The sequence below is a fragment of the Physeter macrocephalus genome, chromosome 4, assembly GCF_002837175.3.
Source record: "Physeter macrocephalus isolate SW-GA chromosome 4, ASM283717v5, whole genome shotgun sequence".
NCBI classification, from domain to species: Eukaryota; Metazoa; Chordata; class Mammalia; order Artiodactyla; family Physeteridae; genus Physeter; species Physeter macrocephalus.
The window spans coordinates 79,647,524-79,670,799 of NC_041217.1; the positions used below are offsets into that span (position 1 = coordinate 79,647,524).

General features: G+C 38.6%; 1 protein-coding gene across 1 annotated transcript in view; it reads left to right on the top strand.

The window, feature by feature from the left end:
- The window catches only part of SPAG17 (sperm associated antigen 17), a 268,877-nt gene that overhangs the window by 218,209 nt on the left and 27,392 nt on the right, over positions 1-23,276 (top strand). Inside the window, exons 44-48 of the mRNA XM_028488958.2 lie at positions 3,359-3,495; positions 11,463-11,647; positions 13,626-13,686; positions 16,480-16,624; positions 19,327-19,473. Of these exons, the coding sequence (XP_028344759.1) occupies positions 3,359-3,495; positions 11,463-11,647; positions 13,626-13,686; positions 16,480-16,624; positions 19,327-19,466 (668 nt within the window). The 3' untranslated portion in view covers positions 19,467-19,473. The remainder of the gene's footprint in view (positions 1-3,358; positions 3,496-11,462; positions 11,648-13,625; positions 13,687-16,479; positions 16,625-19,326; positions 19,474-23,276) is intronic.

Genomic DNA, 23,276 nt, shown 5'->3' on the forward strand with positions numbered 1-23,276 from the left:
AACCCGCTTCCCCTGCATTGTAAGGTGGATTCTTTACCACTGGACCACCAGGAAAGTCCCCCAGTTGTTAAGTATTAAAATACTTCTGTATCAGCTGGTGACCAGCTGCTGTTCCAAGCCCCTCAAGTACTCCCTCCTCCACCCCCCATCCCTAGGGAAGCCCTGGGTAGGCTTCAGTGGATAATTATTATGGGAGGCAGTATGGTATACAGCAGAGCTAAGGCTCTACCTGACTCCTTATATAATAGCTTATGACTTATATAATATATAATTATATAATGACATATATATATACATAATATGACTTATATAATAACTTATGTAAGGCTCTACCTGACTCCTCATATAATAACTATGTTACAGTGGGCATGCTCTTTAACCCCTCTATATATTCCTGTTTCCTCTTCTCTAAAGGGGGTATAATGGTATATACATTATAGGGTTGTGAGGATTAAATTAGTTAGTATATGTAAAATGCTTACAGCAGTGCCTGGCACATGAGAAACTCCATATCAGTATTTACTATTAATAGTAATAGTATGAGAGATTATTTGGTACCCATTAGACTGGTAAAATGCATTCATATAAGACAGTAATATGCATATGCTAAGAATACAAACAAAAGGACACATCAAGCCATTAGAATGGTTGCCTATGTAGGCAGTAGTGACCAAAGAGAATAAATACATTAGAACACTGATCACTGAGCTCCATCCCCAGAGATTCTGATTCTGTTCTGGTCTGAAATACAGCTTATCTGGTATGTGGCTAGGGAATCTCTATTTTACCAGAGTCAGCCCAGGGGATTATGAGGCACAGGTGAATTTGGGACACACTGGGTAGTTGTCTAGGAAAAACTCACTACTCATATGGAACACTTCTGTGACCAGATATGCATGTTTTTTTCTCACACCAAGCAATTCTGCAACACCAGCTGAGTGTCCTACAGTTCAATTCTGACACTAACCAGAGTTAGCACAGACTCTACAGGTTAAGGGCTCAGTCTCACAAGGCTGCCCACCACCCACTTCAGATGTCAGCCACAGGTGCAGGTTGTCACTTGTGCTTCTGACCAATCAGCTATAAATTGGGGTTCCCATGACCTCCTATTATGGTTCCATAATTTACTAGACCAGTTCACAGAACTCATATATTATTATATAATAGGCGACATGATAAATGGCAGAGATGAATAGCCAGAGGAAGAGGTACACAGGGCAAAGTCTGGAAGGGTTTAGCATGGTAGCTTCTATCCCTGTGGTGTTGTGGTGCACCACCCTCCCGGCCTGTGAATGTGCTTACCAACTCAGAAGATCTCCGAACTCTGTGCTCTAGGGACTTTTGTGGAAACTTCATCATGTAGGCATGATTAACTCCATCTCCATGTCCCCTCTCCTTCCCAGAAGATGGGCGGGGGGGGGCTGAAAGTTCCAAGCTTCTAATCATGGCTTGGATTTCCTGATGTCCAGCCCCCATCCTGAAGCTACCTAGGAGCCCACCAAGAGTCACTTCATTCAGGTCAAAAGACACACCTATCACCCAGGAATTTCCAAGGGATTTAGGAGCTCTGTGTCAGGAATCAGGGTCAAAGACCAAATATTTAGAGATACTCCTAACACTCTTATCACTTAGGAAATCACAAGGGATTTAGGAGTGCCGTGCCAGGAACCAGGGACAGAGACTTTTTCTATTATCTATTATAGACATTTTCTATTATCTTACACTATCAGGAGTGTGATCCTTGTGGAATGTGACACACCTGGGTATACGTGCCACCTTGCCACTTTTCAGTTTCCTGGACAAGTTTTTTTAACTTCAGTTTCCTCATCTGTAGAAAAGAGATACTACTGTTATATTAGTCAGGACTCTTCAATTTGAGAACTGAAACTCAAACCCATTGAACAACAACAAAAAAACCAGTGGGTGGGGTGGTGTTTATTGATGCTCAAAAGCAAACCACAGAAAAGTGGCTATGGTGCTAGCCCAGTGATGACTGGATGCAGGCACTCAAGCTTTTCAGGGGAGTGTTTGCATCTGATTGTCTGTCTCTCTGGACATCCTCCCCGCCTCTGTGTTGTCACATCCTTACTTGTCCATTTCAGGGGTCCCCAACCCCCTGTTAGGAACCGGACCACACAGCAGGAAGTGAGCGGCGGGCAAGCGAGTGAAGCTTCATCGGCAAGCGAGTGAAGCTTCATCTGCCGCTCCCCATCGCTCATATTACTGCCTGACCATCCCCCCATCCCCGCCACTGCCGTCCACGCAAAAATTGTCTTTCACAAAACTGGTCCCTGGTGCCAAAAAATTAGGGACGGCTGCCCTGTTTGGTTTTATCCTCTCCTACAAAGGACAGGCTATGTCCATGTGGCAGGGACATGATCGGAGAGGTCCAAGGTTCTGATTCTTCCAGACCCATAACCCACTGGACAAGATGGGATCATCCCGGTCAGCTTCAGGAAATATCCAGGTGAAGGGCCTGTGTTGGCTTTGCATGGGTCATGTACCATCCTGATGGCTGGGGCCAGGGATGTTGTGGCACTAGAAGTATGTGTGCTACGAGTGGGTGTGGAGGTGGGCAATGGGGAGAATGCTCAGCATACAAAGATTACAATTACCATTACCTTCAGCTCAGAGGACTTTATGAGAACTAAATGAGATGCTATATGTAAAAACATGCATGTGGTGCTTGCCTGCAGACAGTAGACACTCAAATACTGGTTCCCTTCCCTTTCCTCTCTTGATGATTTAAATTCAAGAAAGGATATTTAAATATGCTGATCTAAAACACAATTCTTATTAAACCTCCTGGATATTTGGAGAAATACATAAAATTGCAGCTGTGTAGATTATCTACTTTTGCTCCCTCCTTCACCAAATTTAGTGATCTGGGGATTTAATTCCTTGGCTTAATTTATCTATGATTGCTACACCACTTTTTCAAACTATAAATTTACTAGTTGAAACAAAGAATTTCTTAAGATTTTTTCCTCATTAGTTTTAAGAAATCTTTGAAAGTCAACATTTTATTGAACTGTACCTTGTTGATTTACAGGCAAGTCACTCGATTTCTTAGAATCTGATTTTTCTCATTTATTGAAAAATAGGTGATGCTAATAGCATCTGCCCTGCCCATCTCATAGGATTGTTGTGAAGACTAATTTTAGGTAAAATCTCTTTGTAAAATGCAGAGATAGAACACTAGAATTAATAAAAGCCTTTATTCCTGTAAATAAGCTCTTTAAGAAGAAAAGAAGAAAATTTCCCAAGTTGGTTCTATGTTCTTCTGTGCTCTGGTATGATCTTGAATGTATTTGGAAGCAACGTCCACATGGTGTAATTTCAATGTTCTCTCTAACAGAACCAGAATCGTGTGTGCCTCTGAAAATTCCAACCCAGTCACTGCTACAGGATGTGGCAGGACAAGCAAGAAAAGAGAAAGTGAGGCTACCTCACTATTTGCTGAGTACCAAGCCCAAGTCTCAACCTCTCAAAAAGGTAAAACAGCCATGGGAAGAAATTTCCCAGAGCCAGTTAGCATTTTATGTATTCCTGGTTGATGGAGGCTATTGATTTCCAGCCACTGTGTACTACTATTTAATATAAGAACCATCTCAACATGAATCCCTTCGGGTCACAGAGAGATAAACCAGGGCAGTGCTTTGCTGGAGCCAGCTTATATACACTCATGAGAGAAACTTTATGAGCCAGCTGTTAAACCATCACTAGCTTGCAGTCAGCCACGCTGGGAGTTCTTTTGCCATAGAAATCGGCAAATGCTACTGATAAAGGCTCTTTTCTGAGAGCCAGTTTACCAGCACACTGTTGGCTGAGGGGATCATTGGGCACCCTTCTCATGACTCTTAGGATAAAATCCAGATGACCTAGCATGACTCCAAGGCATGGCTCCATTTGCTTCTCTACCCTCACCTTGTCTCAAACTCACTACACTTCACCCATCGTGGACTTCTCTTAGTTCTTTAAAAGCACCAAGCTCCTTCCTCAGAGCCTCTAAGATTAAGATTCCATCGCAGTTCTGTTGTAAAGGTTTCCTTGAGCCCACCAATCAAGCTTTGGTAGTTATCCTTTAGAAATTTCATGGCACACTGTGTTCATTACCATCAGATAAGGTATTGCAATGTATATAAGTGACATGTGATAGAAGTGCTTCTCAAACTTTAATGTGCATGTGAGCTATTTGGGGACTTTGTTAAAATATAGATTCCGACTTATTGGCTCTGGTGTGGGGCCCGAGATTCTGCAGTTTTAACAGGCTCCCAGGTGAGGTCAGGAAATAACAGCATAGAGCAATGGTTCTCAAAGCATGATTACCTGGCTGGCAGCACTGGCAACACCTGAGAACTTGTTATAAATGCAAATTCATGGGCCCCATCCCAGATGTACTGATGGAGAAACTCTGGGGTTGGAGTCAGCAATTTGTGTCTTAAGGAGTCCTCAGTAGACTGTGCTCCTCTCCAGAGCAGGTTTTCTTTATTTTTGTAGACACTTCCCCTCCCCACCTACCTACTCTCTACTCCACCCCATCCCAGACTTACTAATGGAGAAACTCTGGGAGTGGAGTCAGCAGTTGGTGTCTTAACCAGTCCTCCAGGTGATTCTGATGGGAGCTAAAGTTTGATCATCACTGGCACAGAAGAAAGAGTACAAACTTTAGAATCAAGCAAACTTGAGTTTGAAACTTTGCCACTTAACACTTGAGCAAGTTATCTGTCTTTCAGTTCTCTGAACTTGAGCTTCTTTATCCTTAAAACAAAGTCTAAAATACTTCCTTACAGTGCTGTGGTAAGGATTACATAGACCATAAATGTTCATTTCCTCTCCCAACCAAGCAGTTATTTTTTTCTTGTGACGGAGCCTTTTCTTAAAATTGAAATATAGTTGACATACAATATTATGTTAGTTTCAGGTGTACTACATAGAGATTTGACATTTGCATACATTATGAAATGATCACCACCATAAGTCTAGTAACCATCTGTCCCAACAAAGTTAGTACAATATTATTGACCATATTCCTTATATTACATCCCTGTGCCTTATTTATTCTATAACTGGATGTTTGTATCTCTTAATTCCCTTCACCTATTTCGTCCCCCCAATCCCCTTCCTTCTGGCAACCACCCATTTGTTCTCATATCTATGAGTCTGTTTTCATTTTGTTTTGATTGTTTTGTTTTTTAGACTCCACATATAAGTGAGATCACATAGTATTGCCTTTTTATAAAATTATTTCACTTAGTATAATTCCCTCTATATCCATCCATGTTGTTGCAAATGACAAGATTTCTTTTTTATGGCTGAATAATATTCTATATACACATACACACACACACACACATACACATACATATATATCACACCCTCTTTATCCGTTCATCTATCGATGGACATTTAGACATATAGGTTGCTTCCATACCTCAGCTATTATAAACAATTCTGCAATGAATATTGGTGTGGGTATATTCTTTCTAATTAGTATTTTTGTTTTCTTCAGGTAAATACCCAGAAGTGAAATTGCTGGATCATATGGTAGTTTCTGTTAATTTTTTGAGGACCTTTCATACTGTTTTCCATAATGGCTACACCAATTTACAATCCCATCAACAGTGCATGAGGGTTCCATTTTCTCCACATCCTCGTCAACACTTGTTATTTGTTGTCTTTTCGATGATAGCCATTCTGACAGGCATGAGGCAGTATCTCACTGTGGTTTTGATTGGCATTTGCCTGCTGATTAGTTACTGCTGAGCATCTTTTCATGTGTCTGTTGGCCATCTGTATGTCTTCTTTGAAAAAAGTCTATTGAGGTCCTCTGGCCAGTTTTTAATTGGGTTGTTTGGCTTTTTGATGTTAAATTGTTTGAGTTTTTTGTATGTTTTTATGCTAAGCATCTGTTCATGTTGTCTGTTGGCCATCTTTATGTCTTTGCTAAAAATCTTACTCAGGTCCTCTGACCATTTTTTACTTGGGTTGTTTGGTTTTTTGATGTTAAGCTGTTTGAGTTTTTTGTATATTTTGGTTATTAACCCCTTTTCAGATATATTGTTTGCAAATATCTTTTCCCATTCAGTAGTCTGCCTTTTCATTTCGTTGATAGTTTCCTTCATGGTGCAAAAAGTGTTTTAGTTTGATGTAGTCTCATTTGTTTATTTTTGCTTTTGTTTCCCTTGTGTGAGGAAACAGATCCAAAAAAAGTACTAAGATTAATGGCAAAGAGCGTACTGCTTATGTTTTGTTCTAGTTTTATGGTTTTGGGTCTTATTAAGTATTGAATACATTTTGAGTATTTTTGTATATGGTGTGAGAAAGTAGTCCAGTTTGATTATTTTGTGTGGAGCTGTCCTGTTTTCCCAACACCATTTATTGAAAAGGCTATCTTTTCCCCATTGTAATTCTTGCCTCCTTTGTCATAGATTGACTAACCATAAAAGCATGGGTTTATTTCTGAGCTCTCTATTCTGTTCCATTGATCTGTGTCTCTTTTTATGCCAGTACCATACTGTCTTGATTACCTTAGCTCTGTAGTGTACTTTGAAATCAGCATGGTACCTCCAGCTCTGTTCTTTCTCAAGATTGCTTTTGTGTTTCCATACAAATTTTAGAATTAAATCATCTAGTTATATTTGATCTGGTTCTGTGAAAGTTGCCTTTGGTATTTTGATTGGGATTGCATCAAATCTGTAGATTGCCTTGGATAGTATGGTCATTTTAACAATATTCTTTCAATCCATGAGTACAGTATATCTTTCCATTTATTTGTGTCATCTTCAATTTCTTTCATCAGTGTCATCTTCAATTTCTTTCATCAGTGTCTTATAGTTTTCAAAGTACAAGTCTTTTACCTCTTTGTTTACATTTATTCCTAGGTATTTTATTCTTTTTGATGCAATTGTAAATGGGATTGTTTACTTAATTTCTCTTTCTGATAGTTCATTATTAGTGTATAAAAATGCAACAGATACAGATATCTGTATATTAATTTTGTAACATTCAACTTCACTGAATTAAGTTATCAGTCCTAATAGTGTGTGATTTTTTCTAGATTCTACCAGTAACATTTTATTATACTTGCTTTATCACATATCTATCCTTATATCTATCCATTAATCCATCTTGTTTTGGGTGCACTTCAAAGTAAATTGCAGAGATTACTACATTTATCCCTAAATATTCTAACATACATATCACTAAGTAGAGTTCAATATTTATTTATATATTTTCCTTTGATATATAATATACATACATACAATAAAATGCACAAATTTTAAGCATGTATTTGCTGAGTTTTGATAAATACATATGCTCATGTAACTCAAATTCTTATTAAGATATGGATCATTACCAAGTTCTAATAGGTTTTTGGTAACATCTTTAGGATTCTTTATATATAGTATCATGTCATCTGCAAATAGTGACAGTTTAACTGCTTCCATTCCAACTTGGAATCCTTTTATTTTGTTTTCTTGTCTGATTGCTGTGGCTAAAACTTCCAGTACTGTGTTGAATCAAAGTGGCAAGAGTGGGCATCCTTTTCTTGTTCCTGATCTTAGAGGAAATGCTTTCAGCTTTTTATCATTGAGTATGATGTTAACTGTGGGCATGTTATATATGGCCTTTATTATGTTGAGGCATGTTCCCTCTATACTCACTCTGTTAAGAGTTTTATCATAAACGTAGATGTTGAATTTTGCCAAAAGCTTTTTTGCATCTTTTGAGTTGATCATATAATTTGATATACCACTTGATCATGATGTTTGAGTGTTTTAATGTATTTCTGAATACGGTTTCCCAATACTTTATTGAAGATTTTTATATCTATGTTTATCAGTGATATTGATATATAATTTTCTTTTTGTGGTATCTTTGTCTGGTTTTGGCATCAGATTTATGCCAGCCTCATAGAATGAGTTCAGAAGCATTCCTTCCTCTTCAATTTTTTGGAATAGTTTGAGAATGATAGGTGCTACCTCTTCTTTAAATGTGTGGTAGAAGTTATCTGTGAAGCCATCTGGTCCTGGACTTCTGTTGGGATTTTTAAAATTACTGATTAAGTTTCATTACTGGTAATCAATCTGTTCATATTTTTTATTTCTTCTTAATTCAGTCTTAGGAGACTATGTTTCTAGAAATTTATCCATTTCTTCTAGGTTTTCCATTTTATTGGCATATAATTGTTTGTAGTAATCTCTCATGGTCCTTTTTATTTCTGTGGTGTTGGTTGTAACTTCTCTTTCATTTCTGATTTTATTTATTTGGGCTCTCTCTCTTTTCTTGATGAGTCTGGCTAAAGGCTTGTTTTGTTTATCTTTTCAAAGAACTAGCTCTTAGTTTCATTGGTCTTTGTATTGGTTTTTTGGTCTATATTTCACTTATTTCCATTCTCATCTTTATTATTTCTTTCCTTCTCCTAACTTTGGGTTTTGTTATTCTTCTCTTTCTAGTTCCTTTAGATGTAAGGTTAGGTTGTTTATTTGAGATTTTTCTTATTTTCTAAGTTAAGCTTGTATCGCTATAAACTTCCCTCTTAGAATGGCTTTTGCTGTATCCCATAGGTTTGGATCATTGTGTGGTTGTTATCTGTCTTTAGGTATTTTTTTCCTGTTTGATTTCTGCAGTGATCCATTGGTTGTTTAGTAGCATGTTGTTTAACCTCTACATGTTTGTGTTTTCTGCAGTTTTTTCCTGGTAGTTGATTTCTAATCTCACAGTGTTGTGGTTGGAAAAGATGCTTGATATGATTTCAGTCTTCTCAATTTCATTAAGACTTGTTTTGTGGCCTATTATGTGATCTATCCTGGAGAATGTTCCATGTACACTTGAAAAGAATTCACATTCTACTGTTCAGGGATGGAAAGTTCTGTATGTATCTATTAAGTCCATCCACTATAACTTGTCATATAGGCCAGTGTTTCCTTATTGATTTTCTGTCTGGATGATCTGTCTGTTGATGTAAGCGGGGTATTAAAGATGCCTACTATTATTATATATTATTATGTAACTGTGAATTTCTCCCTTTATGTCTGTTAATATTTGTTTATGTATTTAGGTGCTCCTATGTTGTGTTCATATGTATTTACAATTGTTATATCTTCTTGTTGGATTGATCCCTTCATCATTATATAATGTCCTTCTGTGTCTCTTGTTACAGTCTTTGTTTTAATATCTACTTTTTCTGATATAAGTATTGCTACCTAGGCTTTCTTTTTGTTTTCAGTTACAAGGAATGCCTTTTCCCATCCCTTCACTTTCAGTCTGTGTGTGTCTTTAGATATGAAGTGAGTCTCTTGTAAGCATCATATATATGGGTCTTGATTTTTATCCATTAAGCCACTCTCTGTCTTTTGATTGGAGCATTTAGACCATTTACATTAAAGTAATTATTGATAGGTATGTACTTATAGACCTTTTGTTAACTGTTTTCATGTTGTTTTTATAGTTCTTTTTTGTTCCTTCTTTTAGACTCTTCCCTTGTGATTTGATTACTATCTTTAGTGTTATGTTTGGATTCCTTTCTCTTTTTTGTGTGTGTATCTATTACAGGTTTTTGGTTTGTGGCTATCATGAGGTTCATATATAACAGCATATAATCATATATATGATTATTTTAAGTTGATAATCTCCTAAGTTTGAATAAATTCTAACAACTCTTCATCTTCCCCACACACACATTTAATGTTTTTGATGTCATATTTTACATCTTTTTGTTTTGAGTATCCCATAACTACTCATTGTGGATATATATAATTTTATGCATTTGTCCTTTGACCTTCTGTCCTGCTGGCTTTATAAGTGGTTGATCTACTACCTTTACTGTATGTTTACCTTTACTGTATGTTTGCCTTTACCAGTGAAATTTTTCCTTGCATAATTTTTGTATGTCTAGTTGTGGCCTTTTCTTTTCTGCTTAGAGAAGTCCCTTTAGCATTTCTTGTAAAGCCAGTTTAGTGGCGCTGAACTCTCTTAGCTTTTGCTTGTCTGTAAAACTGTTTATCTCTCTTTCGATTATGAATGGTAACCTTAACAGGTAGAATATTCTTGGTTGTATGTTTTTCCCTTTCATCACTTTGAATATATCATTCCACTCCCTTCTAGTCTGCACAATTTCTGCTGAAAAGTCAGCTGATGGTCTTATGGTATTCCCTTGTATATAACTAGTTGCTATTCTCTTGCTTCTTTAAGATTTTATCTTTAATTTTTGCCATTTTAATTGACATTTTAATTTCATTTAATGTGTCATGGTGTGGACCTTTTTGAGTTAATCCTGTTTGGGACTCTGTGCTTCCTGGATCTGAATGTCTGTTTTCTTTCCCAGGTTAGGGAAGTTTTCGGCTATTATTTCTTCAAGTAAGTTCTCTGCCCCTTTCTTTCTCCATCTGGGTCCCCTATTTGCAAATGTTAGTATGCTTGATATTGTCCCAGAGGTCTCTTAAACTGTCTTCATTTTTTAAAATTGTTTTTTTCTTTTTTCTGTTCAGTTTAGGTGATTTTTTACTACTGTCTGATCCATTCCTCTGATCCATTGCTGATCGATTCCTCTGTATCATCTAATCTACTGTTAATTCCTTCTAGTGCAGTTGTTTTTTGTTTGTTTGTTTGTTTGTTTGTTTTTTGTGGTACACGGGTCTCTCACTGTTGTGGCCTCTCCCATTGCAGAGCACAGGCTCCAAATGTGCAGGCTCAGCAACCATGGCTCACGGGCCTAGCCGCTCCATGGCATGTGGGATCTTCCCAGACCGGGGCACAAACCCATGTCCCCTGCATTGGCAGGCGGACTCTCAACCACTGCGCCACCAGGGAAGCCCTAGTGCAGTTTTTATTTCAGTTATTGTATTCTTCAGCTCTGTTTGGTTTTTCATTTTTCTAACTTTTTGTTGAAATTTTCACCATATTCATTCATTCTTCTCCTGAGTTTAGTGAGCATCTTTATGATCATTATCTTGACTCTTTATTGGCCAGATTGCTTACCTCCACTTTGTTTAGTTCTTTTTCTGAGGTTATGTGTTGTTCCTTTGTTTGGAACATATTCTTCTGTCTCCTCATTTTTTCCAATTCTCTGTATTTATTTCTAATGATGGTTACATTGCCCAATCTTGGAGAAGTAGCCTCATGTAGGAGATGTCTCATGGGCCCAGCAGCATGCTCCCCTCTGGTCACCAGAGCTGTGTAGTCAAGGGGTACCCTTATGTGGGCTGCAAGTGCCTTTCTGTTGTGGTAGGGCCTACTACTGTGGGCGTGCTGGGGGCAAAGCTGGCTTTGGCTTGGTTGGCTGCAAGGCCATGCCTTGTGCAGTGGCTGTAGGCTGGCTGGAGGGCGGGGTAAGCTTCTTGCATGCTTTGCTGCATGGTCTAGTTGGGGGATGTGTGGGGTCAGGGTCTTTTTATTATCTTGGGAATGCAAAATAGAACCATTTTATTATGCTTTATTGCTTTTTTTCTCAATGCAAGGTGCAAGATTCTGTTGGAGGAAGAGTGAAAACATCCTCTGTTGCATCTGCTGCCATTAATAATGTAAATTCATCCCCCTTTGGAGTCCATCTTCTCCCGCCCTCAGTGATGTTTGGAGTGCTCGAAGAAGGACACACCTATGCAACCACTGTAAAGCTCAAGAATATTGGAGTGGACTTCTGCAGGTGAGGCCAAGGCTCCAAGTGTATGCTCAGATCACCTTCCCCTACTCTGTGACTTTTCTTTGGTTGCATACATCAGTGAATGTTTATTGAACTGAATTGTAATTACACCTGAACTCTTGAATCTTAACACCATTCATTTAATCATTTACTCACTAATTCGTCCATTCATTCATTATTCAACAAATTAGTACTTACCAAGCCTCAACTACAGAGTAGGTATTTCTTTGCCTTTCCATTAATTTTTATCCATACTTTGGTTAGAAGCACCTCAAGACCTGATCTGTACTAGCAAAAAATGAAAGGGAAGTTGTACAAGTGTTACTATAACTAATACACAAAACAATAACTAATGCACAAAACTTGAAAGTCTATTTCTCAAATCTACCACCAACTATAATACCAGCTAACATTGGTTGGCACTTTGTGATCTAAACATGATTTTAATTACATTAATTCTGCATAATTGAGGCAAAAAGGAAAAAAAATTAACCCTTAATCATCAGGGTCATTTTGACTCTGATGATGTGACTTGGAATTATAAACAAGTACCTTAACTCACAGCCTGTACTCTGAATAGAAAATATACTGTATCTGGCATTAAGTGACAAGAAAGTCACCTTAGCCCTTCATTTTCAGATCAAAACCAATAGAATTTTAGAGTGTGTAGAACCTTAGAGACTATTATATAAAGGAACAACCTGAGTAATTTGTTTTAAGGTCTTGTAGGCTACAGCAAGGGTAGATCTCAGATCTCCTGAGTACCAGCTCATTGGAGCACCTTGCTTTATCAACACAGCTGTGGTCACTGCTTTTTGTGGGAGATCAGTCCTTCCCACTGGGTCAATATACCATGTATCTATGCCAAGACAACTCCGAATCACAAAATCTCCTCTATACTATTTTGAATTAAGCTTCAGGATTATGTCGAGTTTTTTCCCGCATAAAAATGGGATACTTGTTTATTTCAAGTGTGGAGTTATTCTCAGGGTCAGTAGCAAGTTTGAGAATGTTTGTGATTCTAAATTCAGGATTGGAATTCAGATGGAGCAAAGCTACAGGAGCATCTGATTGAAAGGATCACCATCCCCTTTTAATTGAGGTGAATTCTCAACTTCAGGAATCACATTTACTTCCTCACAAACAACCTGATGAGGGACCCAAGCTGCCAGATCAGACATTATTGTTTATTTAGGTTGTTGCCACAAAGTGGGTGAGCAGAAATGGAGAGTCAACCTCAAACGAATTAAAACCACCCATGCAGACCCTGTGTGTCCAGTACAGAATTTTAGTTTTATAGATTTCAATCCTCAGCTTGTTCAACTCAGCCACCACAGGGCAGACAGCAAAGTGGCTGGTAGAGGGAGTGGGGTGGATGGAGGTAGGCTTCCCTTGGCATTTTAATTTACTCCAGGTCTTTAACCTTCAGGCAGAACCCACAAACCACAGGAAGGGGAAGAGATCAGTAGGCACCACTTGTGAGCACCGGGCTTTTCAAGTTCACCAACATTTTCTGAGCCTTTTCTCTTTCTCTTCTCCCCGAACTTGCAAACCCCATACCATGGCAAAGAAAGACTGGCTCCCACGCTCTGCTGCTTTCCAAAGAAGCCTTTATTCTTCAGCTTAATGACCTGGCAGTCAGTATGTGTGTTCACACTGGCGGCTACACTGCAGTGCACACGCCAGCCAAACCTTCGTCACCTTCTGCCCAGACCCAAGCTGCTCGTTAGCATACGATAACAAAGGGTTGAAACTCAGGTTGGAGTCAGTTTGACGCCGACGAAAACTGTTGGAAAGGCAGTTGTGAAACAGGCTCTAGATTCTTTTTCCAACTGGATATTAGGTTGTTTTTCTACTAGTCTGGACCCCTTGCTCCTGTGTAGGGAATATTAACACCTTCCTGGTTTTATTACTTCCCAGTTCATTCGTGCTCATGTTTTTCATTATGGCATCAATTTATTCCCATCTTTTTTCCTGGTAGGTTTAGGGTGAAGCAGCCCGCACCCAGCACAGGACTGAAAGTGACTTACAAACCTGGGCCTGTAAGTCCTATGTGCTATCTGTTGTGTGTGTCCATGTGTGTGCATACAGATATGTATATGTTTCCAGTCAAGTGATTTTTTAAGTCGTTCTACCTGTTTCAGTTTAAACCATGTTTAAGTCTACTTTTTCTAGTATCATAAACAAAAGATTCCTGATATTGGTTCAACATCTGGCTTGATGTCACTTACTTCATGTAACAACCATGAGCAGATCTGTGTGTAAACAGAGTTAAACTTCCAGCTATGGAACCATTTCTGAAGTTCACTTCACTTGTCCCAACACTGCAGTTCTATACAGTTGTCTGAAAATACCTTTTAAAACATTAAATACGATTTAACATGCACTTGGTAAACTGATTACCTAATGATATCCTGTGACAAATCCTTCTGCAAAGTGAAAAATCACTTGAAAAACAAATATTTCATTGTTTACATTTTATGTAAATCTGGTTTGTTCTCTTGGTATTTGTCAGAGAATATTATTTAATAACATATTAAGAAATAGTAGTATATTTAAAGTCACCATCTGTCTCATTTCTCCAAAAATCTCTGAAAATACAAATTTTAAAATGTCAACCTGTTCTGATTTTATTTGATACATTCCCCCAAATAGGGTGTTTAGTATAAAATGTGTATACTGCCACTTACTTCAAATTAGAATTTCAGAAGTGTAGTGTGTTATAAACAAAAGGTTGTCTCAAAAGATAATAAAAATCAAACTTTCAATCTTAACTTTTATTTCTTGGTCAGTATATCATCTCAAAAGATAATAAAAATCACACTTTCAATCTTAACTTTTATTTCTTGGTCAGTATATCATCTTGCTGCTTTAACACGCCTTTCATTTCAGTCAACAAGCTTTGAGTTCCTCCCATATGCCAGTGATAGTGCCAGGGTACAGGGGATGTTAAAGATGAGTGAGACACATAAGGAGCTTACAGAGCAGGACACATGGTGGGCACTCGAGAGATGTGTGATTGAGTGACAGATGATGTGAGGAAGTCTGATAGGTACATGAACCATTCGTCACAGATGGGGACTGCACATGCTCATGGGAACTCTGAGCAAGGGCGTCCAGTCCCATAACCAGCACATAGTGCTCAATGAATCCCAAGATCTTAAAGCAGCCACAGTTGTTATACATTGACACAGAAGCATCGGTTGGCTATAGTGCAAAGAAAGTTGACTTTTTGTCCTGACTATGCTACCAAGCAGCTCAGTGATGTTTTTGGTTAATTAATCCTCTGCACCTTGCTTTCCTTGTCTATAAAAGGAGGAGCTTAGACTGACCATTTCTTAGCCCTCTTCCAGCTCCAGTATCTTATGATCTATATAAAATTGTAGTACACAGGCTGCAATTTCCAAACAGAAATACATTTTGGGATTAGATCCACTAATTCATGAGTACCGCTCCGAAACAATTCATCATTGTACTGTGTCAAAATTTCAGAATCTTCACAACATAAAGCAAAAACACAGTTAAAGCAAGCTTTTCTCCCACTGTTCTGGGAAGTTAGCAAATCTTTTTCATTTAAAGTAGGGATTAGCCAAAAGCCAAATGACTGCTGGATGAACCTTTATACGTACTAAAAACCCAGTTTGTACTCTTTGAAGCTCACTCTATACTGTTTGTTTTTTTTGTTTTTGTTTTTTCTTTTTTATTTTTGATAGTAGGTTTTGGCTCTGGCAAAGAATGTAATCTCTAGACTTCATATCTAAATCTCACCACTGTTCAGCTTGGTTCGTTGCCAACACTGTATGAATGTACTCCAAGCCTGGGTAAACCTGTGTGATAACAGTCCTCCAGCTGCCCTTGTGCAGAATGTCATCATTCCCCAGCCCTGCTCTGGTTGTTGGGCTTGGAGGGCTAAGGGCCCGGGTCTCAAAACAGAGCTGTTGGATACTCTCCAGTGTGCAGATAGATGCTCACAAGCACACTGTTGAAAAAACTGAAACAGTTTTTAATTCTATTATTTATAAAACTCTATTGAAGAAAAAAAATTCCATTCGTACCTAACTGCTTTCCATGTGGTAGTTTCTTCTGACTTATTTTTTCCAGATAACTGTTCTCAAGTCTGCTTTTTAACCCACCTCCTAGAGAGGCAGCTTAGAAACATAAACAGCTCTTTCTTTCCTGGCTAGTGTTCTTTTCAAGGAGCAAGGCAAGAAGCCTATTCCTTGCTGTGTTTCTTCTTCTTTATATATCACGTTTCTTTTTTGTTGGTACAAACCTCTTCCATGTAGCTTTCAGATCTAAGCAGTTTGGCATTTAAACTAATTCTGTCTCCCTCTACTGGCTTTGCCACATTGCAGGTCCTACATTAGGAATACTATAAACCAAGGGGCAGGGCAGGGGAATTGTGGGATTCATCCAGTCTCTTAGATTAAATTTAAGATGAAACTTATATTATCTTAGATTAAATTTATCTTTATCTACAAGGATGACAATAAATAGAAACTTGCTACTGATATTCAAGAAATAGCACAGTTACAGACATCATGAAAGTTTGCCCTCCAGCATCCTGGCATTTAGTTTCCTTACACTTTTTCCTAAATAGCACTTGATGTTCTCCTTCAGCAATTTTTCCTGGGTCCCACTTACTCAATGGAATTCAACCTAACTAATCCATGAAGTAATTCTTCTAAATGCTAGAACAGCAATCATTCATTTGTGCCAAATTTATAGATGAGGAAACAAGATTAGGGAGTTTGAGTAACTTGCCCAAAGTCATGTTAAAAATCAAGATTTGAACTCATACATGTCTGATTCTAAAGCTACATTGTGTCTTATAGGTGGCGGCTGGTTTGCAGGCAGAACTGAAAGTGGAGTTATTTGCCATGGCTGTTGGAGAGGATGGTGCCAAGGGATCCGCACACATCTTTCACAATATAGAGATTATGACTGAGCATGATGTCCTGTTCTTACCTGTGGAAGCAAATATCCTTTAAACTTCAATTTGAGTAGTCATATATAGTGCAAAAATTACATTTGAGCAAGGAGAATACAAAAGTCAAAATGCTGTTTTCTAATCCCCTCACATCTGCACTCTGTAGCTTCATTTATTCTATTTCTAAAACCATAGAGTTAAATTTCTTAGGACAAAGACTTGTATCTTCATTCATCTTTGAAAGCATCTAGCAGAGTGCCTAACATAGTACATGTGACTGTAAGTTGGATAAATCTCAATATTATTGGCCGTCTGTGGGGTATCAGACAATCAGAATTTTTTTAAAAAGCAAGTCTTTGTCATGAAAAAAAAAACCAACTTGTAATCTTGTTGGGGGATAGGAGATACCTTATTATAGAAGATGAATGGACATACACTGAATTACAATACATTCCTTCATACTGGTGTCTCTTGCAGATAGAATATATAGATATTGAGAACCTATTATATGCAAGGTACTGTATGAAATATTTTATCAAATATAAAAATGAAAATTGGACTCTATCCTAAATGACTTACATAGTCTGGTAGCAGAAATAAAGTTTTCATACTTGATTCCTATATTGTACTCCAACAGCATGAATCATATACTACTTTGTGTTACAGTTATATCTATTTGATATTTGAGCTGGGTCTTATAGAATGCAAAAACTTTTGATGAAAGGAGACTTAAACTAGGAAGAATGAACAAAAGTGTAGCCATAGGAAATCTCCAGGTGTTCAGGAGGGGAAGCAGGGAGTTCAATTTGTTGAGAGATTAGAGTATTAGTAATATAGTGGGAAAGTTGGTTGGAATCAAGTTATGGGAGATTTTGAATCCTTGGCTTGACTTTATTATATAAGCAACAGTGAATCATTGAAATTCTGATCCAGTGGGTGATATAATCAGCATATCTTTATAAAAATGAATCCAGTGTTATTGTACAGGATATGCTGAAGGAGAAGAGCTACTGGATATGCAAAGAACCATTAGAAGGCTACATCAACAGGCCAAGTGTAAGGACAAGAACTATAGTGTGGCAACTATAGTTGGGAAAGAGGGATGTGGATAAAAGACATTTGGCAAGGGGTACTGTAAAATCTAAGGTGGGACCCACTGAGAAAAGGAAGTAAGAGGACATACGAGTTCACCTGCAAGGTTTGGGGCTCAGGTAATGAAATGGAGATTCAGGAGTGGATCTCAATTGAGGAGTCAGAGCTGGAGATATAATCATTTTAAGTGTCAGCTACAGAGGTGATGATAGAAGGTATGGGGAAGGAGAAGAAATTTGGAGTCTGTTTAGGGAGCAGGAGAAAATAGAGGCACCAGTGGAGACAGAAAAAGCAATTAGCAAAACATGAAATATCTCAAAGAATTTCAAGGAAACTATGGACACAGTTGATAGATGCTATAGAGATATCAAGGAGACTTCGGATTTAAATAGGACCACTAGATTTGGTTGGGACAAAAACCAAACTGCAGAACGTGAAAAATGGCTGGGTGTTAAGAAAGCAGAAATATTGAGTATGGATACATTTTCAATTTATTATTAAATGAAAGAGCAAGAGTATATGGTACCTGAGAGAGTACCTCAGGGAGGCAACAGAGAAAAGGCGAGATTTTCAGTTTAGTGTGTTTGTGGGCTGGAAAGAGTGGATCAGAAGAGAAACATTAGAAATATGAATGAGAGGACTGAACCAGCAGTATCCAAAAGAGGGCAAGAGAATAATCAAGAACAGAGCTGAAGTGTTAGTCTTGGCAAGGGAGAGAACAAAGATGGCTAAGGATCCAGACATTCTGAGGTGAAATAAATTTAGGGGAACTTGTCAGATGACCGTGATTTCAATAGAAATGGAGTTGGATTCATTTGTTCATTCTTTCAAAGATCATAAGTTTTTCTAATGTGCTAGGCATTGGGGATACAGCAATGAACAAGAGTCACAAATTTCTGCCTTTATGTAAGCTTACATTCCAGTGGGAGGACAGACAATAGACAAAATAAGTGAAACATGGACTACAATGGTGATAAGTACAAGGGAGAAAAAATGTAAAGTAGGAAAGGAAGTATAGGGAGTGTTAAGGATTGCAGTTTTTAGCAGGGTGGTCATGAAAGACCTCAATGGGAACAATTTTCCCCACTCTGGAAATTAAATCAAGTCCTCTTACATCCTCTTCACACAAGTTATTAGATGCTGATACAGACTAACTGAATCCCTGTGGCTGATCACAGCAATTAAATACTTTTGCATTTATGTTAATAAAATTTCTATTTCCTTGCTTATAGATTAGAGACCATCTGTCAGGCACAGAGAGATGGGGAAAAGAGTTTTATTAAATCCTTACTCTACTTCCAGTGACAACAATGATAGTTCATAGTCCATTTCCCAAGGCCTGTCCCCCTGCCCCTCCCCACCAAAAAACCATGAAATCTGGATGTTGATGTGGTCTGGGACATGGTTATGGTGATTGTTGGCACCTATAGAAAGGCCAGTCACCCTTAGCAGAAAACATACTCTAGGGGGAACAGAAGAAATTACAGGAGATCAATAGCCATCCTTCATCCCCTAAACCTGGCGTGTAGAATTTGCATTAGACAGAAAATACCTAAAATTGAGCTAAATGTGCTAGAGATTCTAATTCTAAAATGTTATCTGAGTTTGCATATACAAATCATTTGTTCATGAAAGTAATAGTCCTTAATGGGTATTTTACCAGTTTTAACAAGCAGCAATTATGATAAAAGACCGAAAGATTTTCCCCAGGGAAAAGAAAATCCTATGGTCCAGAAGATTTCTACAGTTCCTTCCTCTGCACTTGGAGTCTTCATGTCCCGTAAAGTTTCTCCACAGTAGGTGTCAGGTAAGTAACAAAACTGTAATTTGATTGTCATCCATTCAAACTTGAGGCCTTAGACCTTGCATTTGTTCCCATCTTCATACAGCCAGCAACCAATGAGCCACTTAGTCTGGTGGAATGAAAATATTTGTTTTTAATAATTATAACAAATACCCCTTCATAGTCATAAACTAATCCTCATACTATCTACAAGATAGATATTTTTCCCACTTTATAAATAAGGAAACTGAGGCTCAGAGAATCTTGAAGAAGTAAAAATTTAACCTACTTCAATGTGATTCTGAAGTTCACTCTTTCAAGTGCTATTTTTGATGTTGATCGGACTCTCCAAAAAGCAAGGGTACAAACACAAACAGCAGGATGCCCTTTTGGACTTGAGAATTTACAGTTAGGCCAGTGGTTCTTAAATTTTTTGGACTCGAGACTCCTCATGTATTCTTAAAAATTATTGAGGATCCCAAAAACCTTTTGTTTATGTGGGTCATATTATCAATATTTATCAAATGAGAATTAAAACTTGGAAAAACTTATAATTTATTTAAAAAAATAAACCCAGGGCTTCCCTGGTGGCGCAGTGGCTGAGACTCTGCCTGCCGATGCGGGGGGGTGCGGGTTCATGCCCCGATCCAGGAGGATCCCACATGCTGCAGAGCGGCTGGGCTCATGGGCCATGGCCGCTGGGCCTGCGCGTCCGGAGCCTGTGCTCCGCGATGGGAGGGACCACGGCAGTGAGAGGCCCACGTACCGCAAAAAAAAAAAAAAAAAAAAAAAATCCAGTATATTACCATAAATAAATTGTTAATGAAAAATAACTTTTCCAAACAAAAATTAATAATAAGAAGAGTATTACATTTTTGCAAATCTTTTCAATGTCTGGCTTAATAGGACATAGCTGGATTCTCACATCTTCTCTGTATTCAATCTGTCACCATATCACACGTCACATAGTCTCTGGAAAACTCCACTGTACGCTCATGAGAGAAAAAGGCAAATAGCATCTTGCATTAGTTTCCTAGGGCTGCTGAAATAAATCTGTATTTGTGTCTCGAGGCTGCCATAACAAAGTACCGCAGACCAGGTGGCTTAAAACAATAGATATTTATTCTCTTGCAGTTTGGGGGGCCAGACATTTGAAATCAAGATGGCAGCAGGGTTGGTTCCTTCTGGAGGCTCTGAGGGAGAATTTGTTCTATGCCTCTTTCCTAACTTCTGGTGGTTGCCAGCTGTCTTTGGTGTTTCTTAGCTTATAACTCACTCTGATCTCTGCCTCTGTCCCCAATGGCATTCTTCCCTGTGTATTTCTATATGTCTCTCCTTATAAGAACAATAGTCATTGGTTTTAGGGGCTACTCTAACCTTGAATGACCTCATCTTAACTTGATTGCATCATAAAGACTCTATTTACAAATAAGATCACATTCATAAGTCCTGGTAGACATGAGTTTTGTGGGGATAAACTGACTACAGTCCGCCCTCTGGTTCCCCAAAATTCATACCCATCTCACATGCAAAATGCACTCACTCCATCCCAATATTCCCCAAAGTCTTCACCTATCATGGTGTCCTCTCCATCTATGGACTTTTGAAACTAGAAACAAGTTGTCATCTTGCAAAATAACATAAGAAGACATTCTCACTTAAAAGCTTTTGCACAGCAAAGGATACCATAAACAAGACCAAAAGACAACCCTCAGAAGAAGACCTAAACAGACATTTCTCCAAAGGAGATATACAGACTGCCAACAAACACATGAAAAGATGCTCAACATCACTAATCATTAGAGAAATGAAAATCAAAACTACAACGAGATATCATCTCACACTGGTCGGAATGGCCATCATCAAAAAATCTACAAACAATAAATGCTGGAGAGGGTGTGGAGAAAAGGGAACCCTCTTACACTGTTGGTGGGAGTGTAAATTGATACAGCCACTATGGAGAACAGTATGGAGGTTCTTTAAAAAGCTAAAAATAGATCTACCATGTGACCCAACAATCTCACTACTGGGCATATACCCTGAGCAAACCATAATTCAAATAGAGCCATGTACCAAAATGTTCATTGCAGCACTATTTACAATAGCCATGACATGGAAGCAACCTAAGCATCCATCAACAGATGAATGGATAAAGAAGATGTGGCACATATATACAATGGAATATTACTCAGCCATAAAAGAAATGAAACTGAGTTATTTGTAGTGAGGTGGATGGACCTGGAGTCTGTCATACAGAGTGAAGTAAATCAGAGAAAAACAAATACCGTATGCTAACACATATATATGGAATCTAAGAAAAAAAATGTCATGAAGAGACTAGGGGTAGGACGGGAATAAAATACAGAACCTACTAGAGCATGGACTTGAGGATATGGGGAGGGGGAAGGGTAAGTTGTGACGAAGTGAGAGAGTGGCATGGACATATATACACTACCAAACGTAGGGTGGATAGCTAGTGGGAAGCAGCCGCATGGCACAGGGAGATCAGCTAGGTGGTTTATGACCACCTAGAGGGCTGGGATAGGGAGGGCGGAGGGAGGGAGACGCAAGAGGGAAGAGATATGGAACATACGTATATGTATAACTGATTCACTTTGTTGTAAAGCAGAAACTAACACACCATTGTAAAGCAATTATACTCTAATAAAGACGTTTAAAAAAAAAGACATTCCCATTCTAAAAGGAGAAAAGAAAGAATAAAGGAGTCACCGATTTAAGTGTTTGCAGTGCAGCGGGGCGGATTTCCTAAGGTTTCAAAGCCTGAGCATAATTATCTGTGTCTTAATCTGCCCTCTGGGCCAGAGGCTTCACCAGCACCCCCCTCTAGACCCACAGATGCCTTGTGGGCCCCACCCTCTCAGTTGTTAGCCTGGGACACAGTCTTATCCTCTGGGCAGCCTATTTCCTGCTTATAGAAGCCCAGAAGTCTGGCAGCCTTCCTTCATTTCTTGTCTCTGTCCCCCAGGCCAAGCAGGCAGTGTTTCTGCTGATAGAACATTCTCAAAAGTCATCATTCTTCGTGGATGTCAAGGAGATCCACGCCATTAGACGTGAGGGTTCTCCACAGGTCCTTCCTGGATAGTCTCACCTCTGTTCCTAGCTTCTGCTGAGATGGTTGATTATACTCATGGTCACAAACCTAATTTCTCCACTAGGTTTTCCAGCTGCACCCTTGATGAGCTCTCCAGAGCATGCCTTAGCATTTCCTGCAATATGGACTGGCTGTGAATTTTCCAAATCATCATGTTCAGGTTCCTTTTTGCTGACCATTTCCTTCCACAGTTTATCTCTTTCCTCTTGTATTTTACTATAAGCAGCAAGAAACCAGGACACATCTTCCATGTTTTGCTTGGAAACGTCAGCTGGAAATCCAATTTCATTGTTTATAAGTTCTACTTTTTACCCAAAAGCAGAACACAATTCAGCCAAGTTTTCTGCCACTTCATAACAAGGATCACTTTTCCTCCACTGTCCAATAACATGTTCTTCATTTCCATCTGAGGTCTTAGCAAAATCACCTTTAATGTTCTTATTTATACCAACATTCTGTTCATGATGTAGGAATTCTCTAAGATGCTTGAAGTATTCTTTACTTTCCTCATCATTTCCTTCTGACCCCTCACCAAAAGTGCTTTTTTTGTTTTGTTTTGTTTTAACATCTTTATTGGGGTATAATTGCTTTACAATGGTGTGTTAGTTTCTGCTTTACAACAAAGTGAATCAGTTATACATATACATATGTTCCCATATCTCTTCCCTCTTGCGTCTCCCTCCCACCCTCCCTATCCCACCCCTCTAGGTGGTCA